The 17,148-nt window shown below is 45.4% G+C and overlaps 1 protein-coding gene across 1 annotated transcript; it reads right to left on the reverse strand.

The window, feature by feature from the left end:
- Positions 1–1,785: 1,785 nt before the first annotated feature.
- Positions 1,786–8,310, reverse strand: LOC308167559 (ectonucleotide pyrophosphatase/phosphodiesterase family member 7-like; the record flags this gene model as incomplete). The annotated part of the gene is made up of 5 exons (XM_080541976.1): positions 1,786–1,907; positions 5,295–5,538; positions 5,881–6,513; positions 6,744–6,889; positions 8,025–8,310. The coding sequence occupies 5 exons, from the start codon at positions 8,308–8,310 to the stop codon at positions 1,786–1,788; spliced, it is 1,431 nt and encodes a 476-aa protein (XP_080398102.1).
- Positions 8,311–17,148: the final 8,838 nt, after the last annotated feature.

Genomic DNA, 17,148 nt, shown 5'->3' on the forward strand with positions numbered 1-17,148 from the left:
AGTTGGACCCTAACCCTAACCCTAGAAATAACAAACCGGTTTACTTGATTCCCTTAACTCAGACACACTAATCAGTGTGACTTATCTCTTGATAGAGAGCAACCTTACACACATTGTAAGAGTGATAAGATGAGATGCTTTTTTATCTCTAGCCTCACCTGTAATTGACTTGAGATGGTGAACTCACTCCTCAAGTTCAAATACCCTGAGGGTTTCACACAGTCTATTGTGTCTGCTCACCCTCTCTCTGTCTGGTTGTAGATGGCTGTACCTCTCATCACACCTCAGGTGTTTTACATAGTTATACATCCAAGTCAGTGGAGGCTGGAGAATGGAGAAATGAGGAGGACAGGCATGTTGTAATGTATTGCTACACTGTCTTCTATTATTTCCTAAAAAATAGTATACTATCAAAACTACTGTGTGTGTGTGTGTGTGTGTGTGTGTGTGTGTGTGTGTGTGTGTGTGTGTGTGTGTGTGTGTGTGTGTGTGTGTGTGTGTGTGTGTGTGTGTGCGTGCGTGTGTGTGTGTGTGTGAGGGCGATCATATTTCTATTGATCTGTGGCAGGATGTCTAACTTCAAGTCCTTATCTTTATTGTGCTTTGTGTTGTAATTATACTGCCTAGCTTTTGCCTTGAGAACATTCAATTGCCCCACTCATTCCCAAACATTTATTTTATTTTATTATAGGGTCATTATTAGGGTCATTTTGAATAAACCCCCGATTGACAGAGACTCTGACAGCTGCCTTGGTATTAGCAAACATTTCCCCTGACGATTTAGCATTTTGTAATATCAATCGCAGTAAGCTTGGAGTATGCCGCGGTAGTGGATAACAACTACCCTTGACTAACCACTAGGTGGCGACAGCGCTTCATAGCTTTCTAAAATTGAGTTGTCTGATGCTTGTACTCTGCAATAACAATCAAGTTGAATCTAATCTTAAAAATGTATGTTTAAAATGATGGTGTAGGCTAATTTACGAGAACTGACATAACTACAATGGTGTTTGAAGCCTTTCTGACTTGTCGCCTAATGATGTTCTTCTAGTATTGTAACTGGGCCCTCGATTTGGCATAGATTAGTATTTCTTATGATTACTGATGGATAGAAGATTCACTTACTTAGACAGATGTATTTATTGTAAATCGATTTGCATTAAGGCTTCTGGTAAATGCCCCCCCCCAAAAATGAGTTGCAGTTGGACTCATGCCAACACCTAAGAAAGAAAACTTAAAGAATGTTCTCAGTGATCTCACATTTGCTTGTAAATTCAACAAGAATAATCTTGCATTTGCCATCTCAGTTAAAAAAACAAAAGGCTTAGTTTTATATGATTATGGACATTGCAATTTGCCACTCGACCGAGGAGATTATTTTGGTTACGGAGAACAGCGGAACCCCGGCTAAATTAATGTAGTTCCACAAAGTTCACAGTTTCTCAGAAGGAGGTTTGTGCCGTGTTGGCTTCTTTTTCATCCACATGTTTTTCCATCGAAGACCTGGAACAGAGACGGGGGCAGTTCATATTAGTCAGTAATATCAGTGACCACATGGCCAGTGTTGACCAAAAATAATCTAAATGAAATCATACAAAATTAGACAGACTGAAAGGAGAGAGAGAGAGAGAGAGAGAGAGAGAGAGAGAGAGAGAGAGAGAGAGAGAGAGAGAGAGAGAGAGAGAGAGAGAGAGAGAGAGAGAGAGAGAGAGAGAGAGAGAGAGAGAGAACGAGAACGAGAGAACGAGAGAACGAGAGAGAACGAACACTAGGCAGCACCATACTCTACCTCCTGTCCTTTCTGGTCCTTTTGTACATGGCGTGAGTGACGGTGACAACAAAAACCAGTGCCAGAAACCCAGCTGTGGCCGACAAGCCAATGAATACATCCCACTGGACATCCCTCTCTGGAAAACAGACAGACATTCAGTCCATGAACTATCTACTATCATGGTGGTGCATCTTAAAGGTCCAGTATGTAACATTCATGATTTCTAAAAGCTTCCCAATTGTTGTAATGACTATGTTTAATCAGTGACGTTCAGGGATTGAGATCACTTGAAAGAAATATTCAATTTACGAACACTGTTTTAGTCCCGAAAGTGCTTTCTAAAATGGAGTCGTCTGATGCTTGTACTCTGCAATAACAATCAAGTTGAATCTAATCTTAAAAATGTATGTTTAAAATGATGGTGTAGGCTAATTTACTACTACTTAACTACAATGGTGTTTGAAGCCTTTCTGACTTGTCGCCTAATGATGTTCTTATGTAACTGGGCCCTGGATTTGGCATAGATTAGTATTTCTTATGATTACTGATGGATAGGAGATTCACTTACTTAGACAGATGTATTTATTGTAAATCGATTTGCATGACGGCATCTGTTAAATGCCCCCCAAAAAACAGCAACCACTCCCCTGAGGCAAGGATTGAACCAGCAACCTTCTGGTTACTAGCTGGTTGCCTTAACCCCTGCACCAAACACCCTTCTATCGATCTATATATCTATCCATCGATCGATATTCTCTTCTCTCTCTCTCTCTCTCTCTCTCTCTCTCTCTCTCTCTCTCTCTCTCTCTCTCTCTCTCTCTCTCTCTCTCTCTCTCTCTCTCTCTCTCTCTCTCTCTCTCTCTCTCTCTCTCTCTCTCTCTCTCTCTCTCTCTCTCTCTCTCTCTCTCTCTCTCTCTCTCTCTCTCTCTCTAATAAGGTTGTACACAGTGGTGTAGTCTACGTGATACGCAGGACTACGCCGTATACCCACTAGGAAAGGACAAGGATTTGCGTATACCCACTAGAAAATGCGCGAGGATACGTAACGGCGTTTTGTGACAGAACTTTCACTTTCATTCATAAAATTCACCCCGTCTGTGTTACGAAGCACTTACTTCGAACTTTCTGACATGTTTGTTATCGCATAACCAGTCGTTCAGAATGCTAGTCTCAGTATTTCCCCTACAGAGCCTTGGGGTGGGCGGGCCGCGAATTTGCGAAACCTAGGCTGGTAGGGGGAGGCAGCCAATGAGGGAGTGCTTCTCCAACCAATCAGGTAGCGGTATTGCCCTGCCTCCCCTTACCATCCTAGGTTTCGCAAATTCGCGGGCGGGCCAGACCTCCACACACAGCTTCGTGCCGCTGGAGAATGCTTTTGGTTTGTTTTGTGTGCGCGTGCGACGCGAGAGAGTTTTTGCAGGGTGAAAGCTCTGCAGAAGAAAGTAAGCAAGTTGAAACGTTAGCAAATATAATTACTGTGTTCTGACAGAGAAAGTTGGTTCAAATTAGTCGTTATTATTGTGATTAGAAAGTGTCTGATTATAGTTTCATGGTGTGAATAATAGTGTCAAAGAACTAGCAAGCTAGCTAGCTCAGAGGTGATTAGATGAGCTAGTCTGCTGCACACTTGCCAGCTAAAGAGCTAACTGGAGGCACTTTATTATTTTACTTAAAGTAGATATACAATCTTTCTTCTTCTGCTAGAATTGGGCTTTATGGTAATACCATAATGGTATATTTACAGTACATGGACAGTGGATTGAAGTATTGGAACAAACCCTCACTCATTGGAAATTTCTGTTTTTTTGTAGTTGGACATACGATTTTCTTACAGGTGAGAGAGTAAGTAAAGACAGTATCTGACTCTATTGCCCACAGCAACCCAATATTCAATTAGAAGTATGTATGATTTGATATGAATTCAATGTATACCTCTTATTACATTATAAATACTCTGGTTGTTATGTTTGCCTTTTGGTTGACAGCAAAAGAGGGAGAGAGGAGGATAGGGAGGGAGAGAAGGAGAGAGAGCAGGATGGTGTCGGCACACCAGAGAGAGAGAGAGCAAGAACCAGGTGAGAAAGTGGACAGGTAGTCAAGACCACAGAAGTAAGTAGCCTTGTAAACCGATGGTTCTGGAGCCTAACGGCCCATAGGGAAGGAGCCTATCTCCTGTTTCTGTAGCGTGAGGCAGCTTGATGTACAAGACAAGTACAGTCCATGCCACCCCCCCCCCCCCCCCCCAAGGCAGCAAACACTGGTGTAGATGCATACTGTATGCATAAGTGAGTGTGGTGGTGCTTATGGGGTGTCGCTACGGGACAGGTGTCGCTCTGACTGGGAGGGCAAAATCACAGTATACCCACTAGAAAAAACTAGACTACACCACTGGTTGTACATAATGTTTCCAAAAAGGCACTTGACGGAACTGTCTTTCGGGATTTTGTTTCCGCTTGTTACACATTTTTGACACGCATTTAACTTAATCTTGACACTTAACCTGGTAGGTACCAGGTTAGTTCTGAGGCATAAGTCGCCATGGTAACTTAACAGCGATATCTTTCAGCCACATTCGGGGAACGGAATTAAATTATTGCGAATTATCAAAAACCTGGATTTTGTTCATGGAATACCCCCCAGGGGGGGTTCTAGTGGAGTGGTTCTAGTGGAATTTACAAACACTGTTTTAGTCCCGAAAGTGCTTTCTAAAATGGAGTTGTTGATGCTTGTACTCTGCAATAACAATCAAGTTGACTCCATTTTCGCCTTTCCGTCTCTGGTGGCTGCCTCATTGAATCATGCGCACCATACAGAAACACAACGGCTAATGTCCGACACTGCAAGTCCATTTTGGGGGTTTATTTTTCTATTATGGATGTTGTTGTTTGGAGGTTCAAACTGAATTTCACCACGGTGGCTAGAGGTGGCAGATTTCCACCAAACTTATGCCCAGCTCCTTTAATCTATATCTTGGGTGTGTATCAATGACACAGCATGCAACAACAGAGTCAAACTTTAACCTTTTGTAATTCCAAAAGAATATTTTATCCCTCTTTATGACAAGATGACACAATATAGTCAGTTTGCTGAAGTGATAGATGATCATGAGGATGATCATTGTTGGATTGTAATCTCTTGTCTAAGCACGAAACAAGATATGGATCTTTATAATCAGAGTCTGTTATCAAGCAACGTTATCAGCAATTTAAATATGTTAGGGTGAACAGCAGAGCATGCAACTTGTTGACCATAGCCTATTGGATACAGACGATAATATTACGTTCTACAGTACATAACAAGCTTTTTCTATGAAGTCAAAGTTCTAACATCACAATATGTTGTGATAGTGATATTTCATTGGTTTCACCTTGGGAATGGGGTGAAACCAGACAGCTTATGTGTTCTTATGGTTTTGTCCTTGGTCAAGCTTGCATTTCATGTATTTATTTGTCATCGAATGTTGAATAGTTTAATGTCCTGAACTTTTAATGATCACAAAAAAAGTGAACAATTCAACACTTACCTTCTGGCTCGCCTACTTCCGTCTTGGGGATGAGCATGTGCTTGGTATTATCCAGGGACCCGTCGTTGATCTCTGGAGCTATCCCCAGAAGATGGCACATCAGTGGGTAAATGTTGACCGTCTCGAAGGGCCCAACTAGCAGGTTCTTCTGGAAGTCAGGTCCCACAGCCCTGAAGAACGGCTTCATGTCCATCTCCTGGTTGTCGAAGCCATGCTCTCCCTTATTCCACTGAAATGGAAAGAACTGCCAGGACAACAAGGACATATGGGGGGAGGTGTTAGATGGTTTCAGTTCAAATATAAAGATTTCATGGTCAAATATTTTTGTATTACAATTTTGGTGTTGCCTGAATACATTGAGACATTATCTTTGCGTATGAGCAATGGGCTATGTATGTGTTGTACATTAGGATACAAGGACGAGAGAAGGAAGGAATAGAGGGGAATCCATTTGATACAGCAGGGATCTAGCCGTTGCTAGGTAATCCATTGACGTTTTGTATTGAATGCAACAGGACGTTTGTAACAGACTCAGCTTCAGCAAGATGCACAGACCTAGCCAGGTCGTCTATCTCAGAACACTCACCCCATTTATGACGTATCCAGGGTCAGCGAAGAGAACCAGTGGAAGGATGCGAGGGTGGTTACTAAAGTGCAGTCTCGCAGGCATGTCCTCCTTCTTATACACATGCAGGTGAGGGTGACCACCTTTCAGGGCCAGGTACACCTTCTCCAGCATCCCCTCTTTCGGCAGCAGCATTCCGGAAGGGCCGTAGTCCACCAAGTGGAATTGTATATCCCGGAAGTCAAACCCAGGAATCTCGGATAGCATGATCTCATCAACTAGGCCGTTCCGGAGCACAGTGGTCATTCCGTGGTCAGCAGTGATGATGATGTTGAGCCGGTCGTCAAGGCCGTGCTTCTGAACTGTATCCCGGAGATATCCCACGGTGCGGTCCACCTGTTTTACCATCTCCCGCCGTTCCGCAGAATCTGGCCCATGCTCGTGTCCCACCCCGTCTGGCTCCCCGAAGTACAGGGACACAAGGTCCAGATCCTGTTGGCCGAACCAGTCACCAATCACCTTGTCTACCTTCATCTTCCACTCCGTCTCATTGGAGTGGTCATAGAAACGGGGTTCCACCTCGTTGACGCTCACCCTCTCACCTTTGTAGGTGGCCGCGGTGCCGGGGAAGTGTAGGGAACCTGCCTTCAGACCCTGAGAAAGGAGGTGTGAAAAACAAAATCATCCTCTGTCCCTATCCCTAAGCAACAAGGTTATGAGGAATTTATTTATGATCAAATAACCCTACTCAATGCACATCTCAGAGCTTGGGCTATTAAACTGTATTATAATAAAGTGTTTTTGTCTAGATGTGAACAGCATAGAAAAGGAGCTTAAAAGTGTGTGTGTGTGTGTGTGTGTTTGTGTGTGTGTCAGAGTCTCACTTGTCTCTGTGCTGTTATCCATATGGGCAGACTGCCATTGTCCCAGTAGGAGTCAACAAACTGTGTCATATAGTACTGTTTCTTCTCCTGGGTGGTGGTATTGAACCAAATGTTGTGGATCACCCCATGGTTCTCGATATACTGCCCTGTGGAGAGGAGGCAGTAGCAAGCATGAACCCAATTGCACCCCTCCAATGCAATAAGCATACTCTTGATCGCTACCACATTCTGGATTGACAATTATGGTCCATATCATTCAGCACACTTCTGTAATATTGTAGCAGAGGGAAGCAACAGTGTCCCAGTGGTTTTTCAGCAACTTGAGCACTTTTGAGCACCGGACCGGCTTTATCTGAAGCACTATTGCTCAGCACCCCCAGCCCCCCCCCCGTCTGCAAGCTCCAGTGTGGGAGATCTCCTCATGCACCTAACATATGTGCACACTGTCTGGAAGGTCAGGCCGATCCCACAAGAAAAGGGGACCTCAAGAGAACCTCTGGAACTGGCGCCCCATCAACCTCCCCCCGGTTGACTACAAGATCATGGCCAAAGCTCTCATAGCCCCAGCAACCCAAACAGGCAGCGTCCCTGGAATGTCCATCAAAGGTCCCCTCCGGGCCTCCTCAGCCTAAACCAGGAGAAGGACTTTGACGGAGTCAGCCTTGGCTTCCTGCAGAGGGCGCTAAGGAGCATGAACTTCCCACAACATCTCCTTCACTGGACTGAACTTGTGGAAGGCGAATCATTTTGTACAATTACACTTGCGGTTATTAATCATTTTGTAGAACTATAATTGCATTTATTCATCAACACAATGCAGAGCGATGTGTATGTAATCAAGGTTAGACAGAAGACATTCATGTGGGCTTGAGTGCTCGGGGGAGAGATAAAGGGGGCCCTGGTGGGTCGACAGTGGAGTCATGGGATCAGAATGTGGAGAAACTGGTCCTTTAACACTAGAACAGCCATGAGGGGTTATTTGACCCCTGTGAGTAAAGGAAAATCTTCTTTGCACTCGATCAAATTTCAGGACCCTCCTTTCATGACTTTTCCTAGATATGTGCTGTTCTTAAGGACGAGACTAGGCTATGATCTTGAGGCATTCACAATCACAGTATAGTTTATCTTTACAGTAATAGCATGGTAGTGTGACTTCTTCGTTTACCAGGGTTGCCAGGTCAGGCAAACTGATAGTCAAACTTTCCAGCAAACTAACAACTTAAAAGTTACACAAATGCTCCAATCATTAAATCTTTAGCCACCACTAAACAGTTGTGTTACCTGTGAGCAGGGTGAAGTGTGTGGGACTGGTGATGGTGAGGTAGGGAGGGGTGACGTAGGCTGCTTTAACCCCGTCCAGGGCCATGCTGTCCAGGTTAGGGGTGTCCACGTCCCGGTCGTAGTCCCAGCGGAAACCGTCGAAGGAGATGAGCAGCACCTTGTTCTTAGAGGTCCTGGTGTGGGGCCCGCCTCGCTGAGCCTCCAACCCAGAGACGGAGCGTTGGCGTGGGGCTGCCAGAGAGGGTGTGCTGGCCAGCGCGCCCAGGAGAACCAGCCTCAGCAGCATAGCTATGGGCTTCACTATACACAGGTCAGGACTCAGGAGACGATACCCTCAGCACAGCCTAGCTCACACAGTCCAGCTCACACAGTCCAGCTCACACACAGGTCTTAGAGTGTCGGAAAGAAGACTCACCAAGGTCTTGTTTGTGACTCTTGGTTGAGAATAATTCTGCTGAAATACCTCTGGCTGAGTGGCAGTAAGACTCAACTTCCCAAGCTCCCACTCCTCTCTTTGCATTGACCAGACAATGCCGATGCACACACTCTCTCACTCAATTTCTCAGAACAACCTTACACACACTGAGAGAGATAATAATGCCGCAATCTTTATCTCAACCTGTACATGATCTCTGCTGACCCTCCCTCTCTCTCTGTCCTGAGTGTTTTACACCATTTTAAATCCAAGTAACACTGTCTTATCTTATCTCCTAGAAATGCTATCAAGATATAACTCATCTGAACTGATCTGCAGGATAACTCTCTCTGGGTGTGGGTGTGGGTGTGGGTGTGTGTGTGTGTGTCTAGGGGATCATATTTCTGTTGATCTGTTTATTATCTATCCTCGTTGTCTGTGTCAAGTCCTTATCTTTATTGTGCTTTGTGTTGTAATTTCATTGCATTCTATGGTATTACCTTGAGAACATTCAATTGCCCATCTTATGCCCAAGTCATCTTTTTTTTTTTTGATTATCTAGGGTCATTTTGAATAAAGCCCTGACAGTCACTCTGACAGCTGTCTTGGTATTAGCCAAATTTCCCCCTGAAGATTCAGCATTTTTAATAAAACTATCCCAGTAAGCCTGGAGTACCCAGCAGTAGTTGATAACAACTACCCTTGATTAACCACCAGATGGCGACATTGCTTGATAGACCAGAGATGAGATGCAGTTGGACTCATGGCTTTTGAGCTTGAATAACTCTTAACGTTTCTCCTCATTGCATTGCACCCCCAACCACCTTTCTCTCTCTCTCTCTCTCTCTCTCTCTCTCTCTCTCTCTCTCTCTCTCTCTCTCTCTCTCTCTCTTCTCTCTCTCTCTCTCTGTCTCTGTCTCTGTCTCTGTCTCTGTCTCTGTCTCTGTCTCTGTCTCTGTCTCTGTCTCTGTCTCTGTCTCTGTCTCTCTCTCTCTCTCTCTCTCTCTCCATCTCCCTGTGAAGTTGATAAGATAAGATTCATCATTGTCACGCTTGAGTTGGCGTGTATGACATTATCATATTTTAATGTATTGTAATGTAATGTATGTATGAATTGTAATGTATGGTTCCCTGGAGAAAGAAAGAAAATCTGTAAAATAGGATTAAAATGATTTTGATTTTGTGATTTGAATCTGACATATCTGCCAGGCTTAACTTGCAAGTGTCATGAGCAAAAGTTCATTTCTAGATTTAAAGTAGGTGTGTTTGGCGTTAATGCATTTTTACTGTGTCAACATCAGTGTATTTAAAAGAAAATGCATCTAAACAGGTGCTGCAGGATCCTCTACAATCCTCTTGGCTAAATACCTAGTAATCTGCCTTTATGCTTTTATTCAATTTGCTGAGCAAATTCTCCCGAAAGTAGTTGAACATGTGACAATGATGCAGGCAGTGTGTTTTGTTAAAATATGTATTTTTCTTATTTCTTTCCTGATTTTACATGGATTGATGTTTTAATACCTAGCTGGTCTCATTGATCATACCTTATGCAGCACCATGTGTAATATTAAACTAACACTGATCTATCCTCAATAAACCCTGGTTAAGACTGGTTAAGATATTGCAAAACATGAGGAAATCGGGTCAATGATACAATCATTATGTTAATAGTATCATTAATAATACATCCATAACAGGTTAGAAAGAGGACAAAGGTTGTCATTCACATTTCACATTTGATGACAAAGGAACTATCTGCCCCACTATTATCACACCAACTGTATGCAATTCTGAGTGGCTTTAAGAAATGGCAATTACAGTTGTGAAATTACAGTTGCACAAGTTGTTGTAAATCAAATCCTTGTTCTAGGTACTGGTAGCACTGTGTGTGCACACGCTGCCAGTTCACAAGGTCAGATAGGGAGTTTTACCAGTAGAGCAAAGCTCATGATCTAGGTAACCAATAGGTCTCATTCTATAGCTTCCTAATAAATAACAGAACAGGTGAAAGCACATTTCTGCGTACAGTCACCGTATTACAGAGGCGCTGATTCCATATCACGCTAGTTTAAACCATTGAGATACATTCTAGTCATTTTTGATTCTTCTCTGAACTGTCCATCACACTTCTTGACAGCACGCTCTTTGATTGTTCTCTACCGTGGCCTTGGCCTAGCCTGAGTTCAAGGCTCAAGTCTAATCTTTGAGATAAGATACAGAAGTCCTAGAGACTCACCTATCTCATCCATATGCATGGAGGGTTAGTGGATTCAGATTTGTTTCGTGAGCAGAGGAGAGGAGGAAGAAGGACCTGGGGAACAGAGGAGAGGCCAGGGGAACAGAGAGAGGAGGAGGAGGAGGAGGAGGAGGAGAGGCCTGGGAAACAGAGAGAGGAGGAGGAGGAGGAGGAGAGGCCTGGGGAACAGAGAGAGGAGGAGGAGGAGGAGGAGGAGGAGAGGCCTGGGGAACAGAGAGAGGAGGAGGAGGAGGAGAGGCCTGAGGAACAGAGAGGAGAGGAGGAGGAGGAGGAGAGGCCTGGGGAACAGAGAGGAGGAGGAGGAGGAGGAGAGGCCTGGGGAACAGAGGGAGGAGGAGGAGGAGGAGAGGCCTGAGGAACAGAGAGGAGAGGAGAGGAGGAGGAGGAGAGGCCTGGGGAACAGAGAGGAGGAGGAGGAGGAGGAGAGGCCTGGGGAACAGAGAGGAGGAGGACGAGAAGAGGCCTGGGGAACAGAGAGAGCAGGAGGAGGAGAAGCCTGGGGAACAGAGAGAGGGGTAGACAGGGGAGAGGCATTACATCTATCTCTCTCTCTCTCGCTCTCACACACACACACACACACACACACACACACACACACACACACACACACACACCTCTGACACGCACAGAGGGAAATCAATAGAGCAGGCTATCTCACTAGACTGTGTCTGACTTGTGAGAGTTATTATCACACATACTCACAGACACATCTGCAACTCAGTCAGTCAGTCAGTTACTCACTCACTCACTCACTCAAGTGCATGTACACATTCAGGAGAAGTCTACTCAAAATGTTTAATTTAAGTTACGTTTCAGTTAACATTTCACTTGCAGCTGTTGATTCAAATGCAGTAGTTGGTACTATACAATTATTATTAGCATTATTTATCTATATATATATATATATATATATATATATATGCTTTTAGGGCATTTCTGCTTTATTGGGATAGATACAGTAGAGATTGACAGGAAGGATGGGTGAGTGAAAGGAGGGATGACATGCAGGATAGGTCGATGGCCACAATTGATCAATTACGATCAATCAATAAATTACGTGGCTTAGTGAGCGATGCCACCCAGACATTCCCCATAGAACATTTTCTAATGTTCACCACTCACCAGAAAAATAAACAATTTCTCTCACACAGATGTATTTGACTGCAGAACCACACAATTCCTTGTCATTATTTGAGAGAGATCTGGCGCCCTCTGCTGCCTGCGTAGACCTACTGCAACACTCAATGCTTCATTAACAGTCCTACACTCATTATCAGCTCTGATTGTGTATGTGGGCCGTGTGTATGTGTGTACTTAATGTATGTGTGTATGTGTGTATCCGCCTGGGTGTTTGTTCCCTCCTTACTAGATAGTCTAATTACATGATGTTAATCTCTGATTATATGCTCTGTGTGTGTGTGTGTGTGTGTGTGTTTATATATATATATATATATATGTGTGTGCGTGCGTGCATTCATGTCTGTGTTTGTGTGTGTATGTGTATGTGTGTGTGCATGTGTATGTACTGTATGTGTACAGTGCACCTGTCACAGAGAGAGAGACACCCACTACATGTAACCCCCCTCCCCCCTTCGCCTGTGGTACTCCTATCCCTCTGCGTTTTATCGCCAACACATATTGTGCTCTCATTTCTCCGGCTCAGTAAAAAAGCCACAAGCACTTTAATTACCTGCAATTAAGACCAAGCTCGTTAGGGGAGGCGAGAGACCTGCAGACAGGGAGAGAAACGCACCAGATGCTGGAGGTTGTTTTAGTATATGCTGTTGGAACATAGGGTGAGAATTATGGCTGAGTTGCAGTTTGTTTTCTTGCGTAAATCTTCCAGCAATTTGTTGGTTTGTACAGGTGGGTGTGTAGAGTGTGTCTGTGTGTGTGTGTGTGTGTGTGTGTGTGTGTGTGTGTGTGTGTGTGTGTGTGTGTGTGTGGGTGTGCGAGCGCGTGCGTGTGCGTGTATGTATGTGTGATCGAGCATAAGATTCCCATGCCACTGCTTTGCTCCCCTATATATGCATATGTTGTGTGTATTTAGGTCATTGTGCATGTGTACACTCAGTGGACTCTGTGTGTGTGTGTGTGTGTGTGTGTGTGTGTGTATGTGAGTGTAAACATGGCGTTGTGTGTGTGCGTGGGCTGTTGTAGCTCTGGTCTCCACTGCTCTGACAGTGATGTATGGGTAATTTAAAAAGTCGTTCTTTTCTGTGGAGCGGTCTGCAGTCAGGGCATCCAACCGCAGCCCATTCCCCCTACAGCCCAGAAAAAAACTCATCTACATTTACTACTACACACACACACACACACACGTACACGCACACGCACACGCACACACTCGCACACACACACGCGCACGCGCACACACACATACACATACACATACACATACACACACATACTTATACAAACCATATATATTGCTAATTTCAACAAGAAGCTCTATACCATTCTGTGATCATGGGGGTTGAGTCTCTCCACCTGTTACAGACACAGTCTGACCATGTAACCCTCCAAGATGCCTGTCAACAGGGGTCAGAGGTCAGGGTAGTTCTCCTGGAAGCCCTCTATGGTTAACAGGCCAGGCCTACCGGGAGCACTGGGAGGCCCATTAGTGTCACAGTGACGGAGCCTCTGTGACTGGCATTTACCATGTCCCGGGAAATGACAGAAATGGGCCAACACATAAATGTTTTACTGTACATTACACTGTTGATGATAAGGCATGCATGCGGGCCAGGAGGAGAAGGGAAGGGAGAGGAGAGTGGAGTGGAGGAGAGGAAGGAGACTGAAAGAGAGAACGTCGCATCGGATTCAAGTGGGAAACACGAGCTCCCGAGTGGGGAAAAATCAATTTGAACGGCACTCCAACTGGTGATTACAAGTGGGAAACTGGGGTATCACCCTCCAAGCTGGGACATCATGTCAACAAGACAGTCACCGCGAGCAGGGCAGAGGATCAGTCAAGTGGAAATAATGTTGAATACACAAATCGAAGCTGTTGAATACACACAGTATTATTATGATTATTAATAATATAGTTTTTAGCATGAGATGTGTTTTGGAGAGTTTTGCAAACTTGCAAAATTGAAAAGTTAGAGCATTATCCCTGGCTATAATTAGCCAACCCTCTGCGGGTGTTCATGCGTGATTTGGGTTGGAATCACAGATGGGAAATCAGAGGTTCCAGAGAGGTGGGTAAGAGTTAGCACAAGAGAGGGATAGGGAGACAAAAGAGAGAGGGAAGATGGGCAGCTGAGAGAATAAGACACTGAAAGGGATGAAGAGATATAGAAAGAGAGAGAGAGAGAGGGGTAGGGGGGGAGAGAGAGAGAGACTGGGCTATTGGTGCTGTATGATTTGATCAGGTTGGGGTAGGATAGGGGAGATGGCGCCAGATGATCCTGAGTGCAGGCCCCCCTGACCAGATAACCTTTAACCCTGTTATACTGTCACACACACACACACACACACACACACACACACACACACACTCAGGAGCCTACTTTCTAGACTAGAGGCCTCCATTCTAGGACACACCAGAGAGAGAGAGAGAGAGAGAGAGAGAGAGAGAGAGAGAGAGAGAGAGAGAGAGAGAGAGAGAGAGAGAGAGAGAGAGAGAGAGAGAGAGAGAGAGAGAGAGAAGGTCAGAGACAATTAGGGAGAAACAGGGAGAGGGAGACGGAGGGAAAGGGGGGACTAGAGAAAAAGGGATTGAGAGAAGAGAGAAACCCAGAGAGAGGCAGAAAAGGCAAGACAGATATAAGTTTGTAGGCACCGCTAATTTAGAATGACAGAGCCAATGCCATTCTCTTTACCTCCTCTCCTCCCTCTCTCTCTCTCCTCCCTCTCTTAGTCTTCTCCTTACCTCCTCTCCTCCCTTTCTCTCTCTCCTCCCTCTCTTAGTCTTCTCTTTACCTCCTCTCCTCCCTCTCTCTCTCTCCTCCCTCTCTTAGTCTGCCCTTCTGTCTGTCAGTACTGGCTGAGTGGGACAAGTAGGCATCTGGAGTTCCCTCCTGTTGGAACTGTGATGGATGAGAGGCCTGTGTAATCACTCCACAATGACAAAGACCTAATCCCCCTCTCTCTTTATTCTAATCCCCCTCTTCTCCTCTCTCCTCTCCTGTCCTGTCCTTTCCTTTCCTGTCCTGTCCTGTCCTCTCCTCCCCTCCCCTCTCCTCTCCTCTCCTCTCCTCCCCCGTCCTCCCCTGTCCTCCCCTGTCCTCTCCTCTCCTCTCCTCTCCTCTCCTCACCTCTCTTCTCCTCTCTTCTCCTCTCCTCTACCCTCTCTCACCCCCCCCCCCCCCCCCCACCCTCCCCTCCTCTCCTGCAGTGTTTCATGTGTGGTCAGTGAAGGAGATAAGTCCAGGGGTTAATGCACCGTGCTCCGGTGTCTGCGTTGCCGTGACAGCCCCTGACAGGTGGTCCTGGGACCCACGGCATGTTTATGCTAATGTTCCCTCGCTAGGCCGCCGCCCTTCTGCTGCACCCTGCGCATCCCAACCAGGAGTCTGGGGAGATAAAGATGTCACAGCAGAGGCAGGACACACACACACACACACACACACACACGGCACATGTTCCTACACACACGCACACACAGACCACAGGTTCCTACACACATACACACACACACACACACACACACACACACACAGACAGAGCACAGGTTCCTACACACACACACACACACACACACACACACACACACACACAGGTAACATGAACACACATAGTCCTTGGCTTTTCTATTGCATTCTATTTATTCCGTTTTAGGTGATCTGGAAGAGTTGGTGATGTGGACGATGAGGAGCCTAAATGAGCCAGTCCATAGACAGAGTCCCATCATCTCTACCAGAGGACAGATGGGTAGAGGTGGAGAGGGGCAGGAGTATGGCTCGAAATAGACAGAGGTATATGGAGGTGGGAAGGTTGGATCATGTAGTCGAGGGCAACCCTATACATGTGTGTGTATGTGACCGAGAAAGAGAGAGAATGTGTGTGTGTGTCTTTGTGTGTCTTTGTGTGTGTGTGTGTGTGTGTGTGTGTGTCTCTGTCTCTATGTGATGGTCATCACTCAACCATGGTGGCAGGGAGCTAGCCGGTAAAGGTAGGTCTCCATGAATCAAGGGCGAGAAGCCAGGGGACACAGATTGATGAGCCCCACCCCACACCCCACCCCCCACCCCCCCCCACTTTTTTCCTCCACTCACATGGAAAGAGAAATGTAATCAATGTAATCATGTAATCAAACTCCACTTGATGGTGTAATGGTGTAATATTGGATCGTTTAGAAGAGTCTATTCCATGTCTACAGACATTTCTATTCCATGTCTACAGACATTATGTTCCATTTTTCAGCAGAAGTAGAAACCTCAGGCTAACAGTGAGACGTTCACATTACTGGCCTGTGACATTACCATTTAACCAGCTCACACACGGACTCTCCCACTATTGAGTGGGGATTTGAGCTCAACAGCTCCCCCCAGCAATATACTCCCATTGATCTGAGGGAAAGATCAAACTGTCTCCACACGCTTGGAGGAAGTAGTGTGTGTGTGTGTGTGTGTGTGTGTGTGTGTGTGTGTGTGTGTGTGTGTGTGTGTGTGTGTGTATGTGTGTGTGTTTGTGTGTGTTTACTAGAATAGGTATGTGGATATGTTGGTGAGTGTAGCTAATATGAGTGTGGGCCCACCTGAAGGCCCACCTGAATTCTCGGTTCACTTTCTCACATTCAAGGAGGTTGAGTACTGTGTGTGTGTGTGTGTGTGCACGTGTGTGAGTGTGTGGGTGTGTGTGTGTGTTAGTGTGTGCACGCGTGTGTGTGTGCACGCGTGTGTGTGCACGTGTGTGTGTGTGTGTGTGTTAGGATCTTTGCAAGCTGCTCTAGTGGGGAAGGGTGGCACCACCAAACCTGATAGGAAATCAGAGTCAGCCATTCCGTCAGACGTGGAGCGCTCAGTCAACTGACTCCAGATGTCTGTCTCACCGAGACATGGAGCCACAATATCCCTTCAATCCATTCGGAGCTGCCCTCTTGGCCAGGTCTCCCTTTAAACAAAGTCTTTACTTTACCTCACTATTTTCTTTTCTTCTTTTCTGTTGTTTTTCTTTAACTTTCAAGTCCTAGGAAAGAAAAAAAGAAAAAGGAATGAACCGAGAAACTGAGAATGGAGGATTTAGTCAACTGAACAACAAGACCAATGGCACCAACTCACATGGTCATTTTAGGCAACTGCTCTTCTCCTGTGAATGAACGAATGAACGAATGAATGAATGAATCACACGACTGTTGATGAACCTATGAAAGATGAAGAGCTGTACGTACAGTAGGTGGTGGCTGGTTGGTCTGGACCCAACATTCCCATGAACAGCAACAACTCTCCCTATCGCTCATCTCATTTCTCCATCCTGGAGTCACTCTATCATGGTGCCTCATCTCT

This window comes from Nansenia antarctica (assembly GCF_963989245.1).
Source record: "Nansenia antarctica genome assembly, chromosome: 11".
Classification (NCBI taxonomy): Eukaryota; Metazoa; Chordata; class Actinopteri; order Argentiniformes; family Microstomatidae; genus Nansenia; species Nansenia antarctica.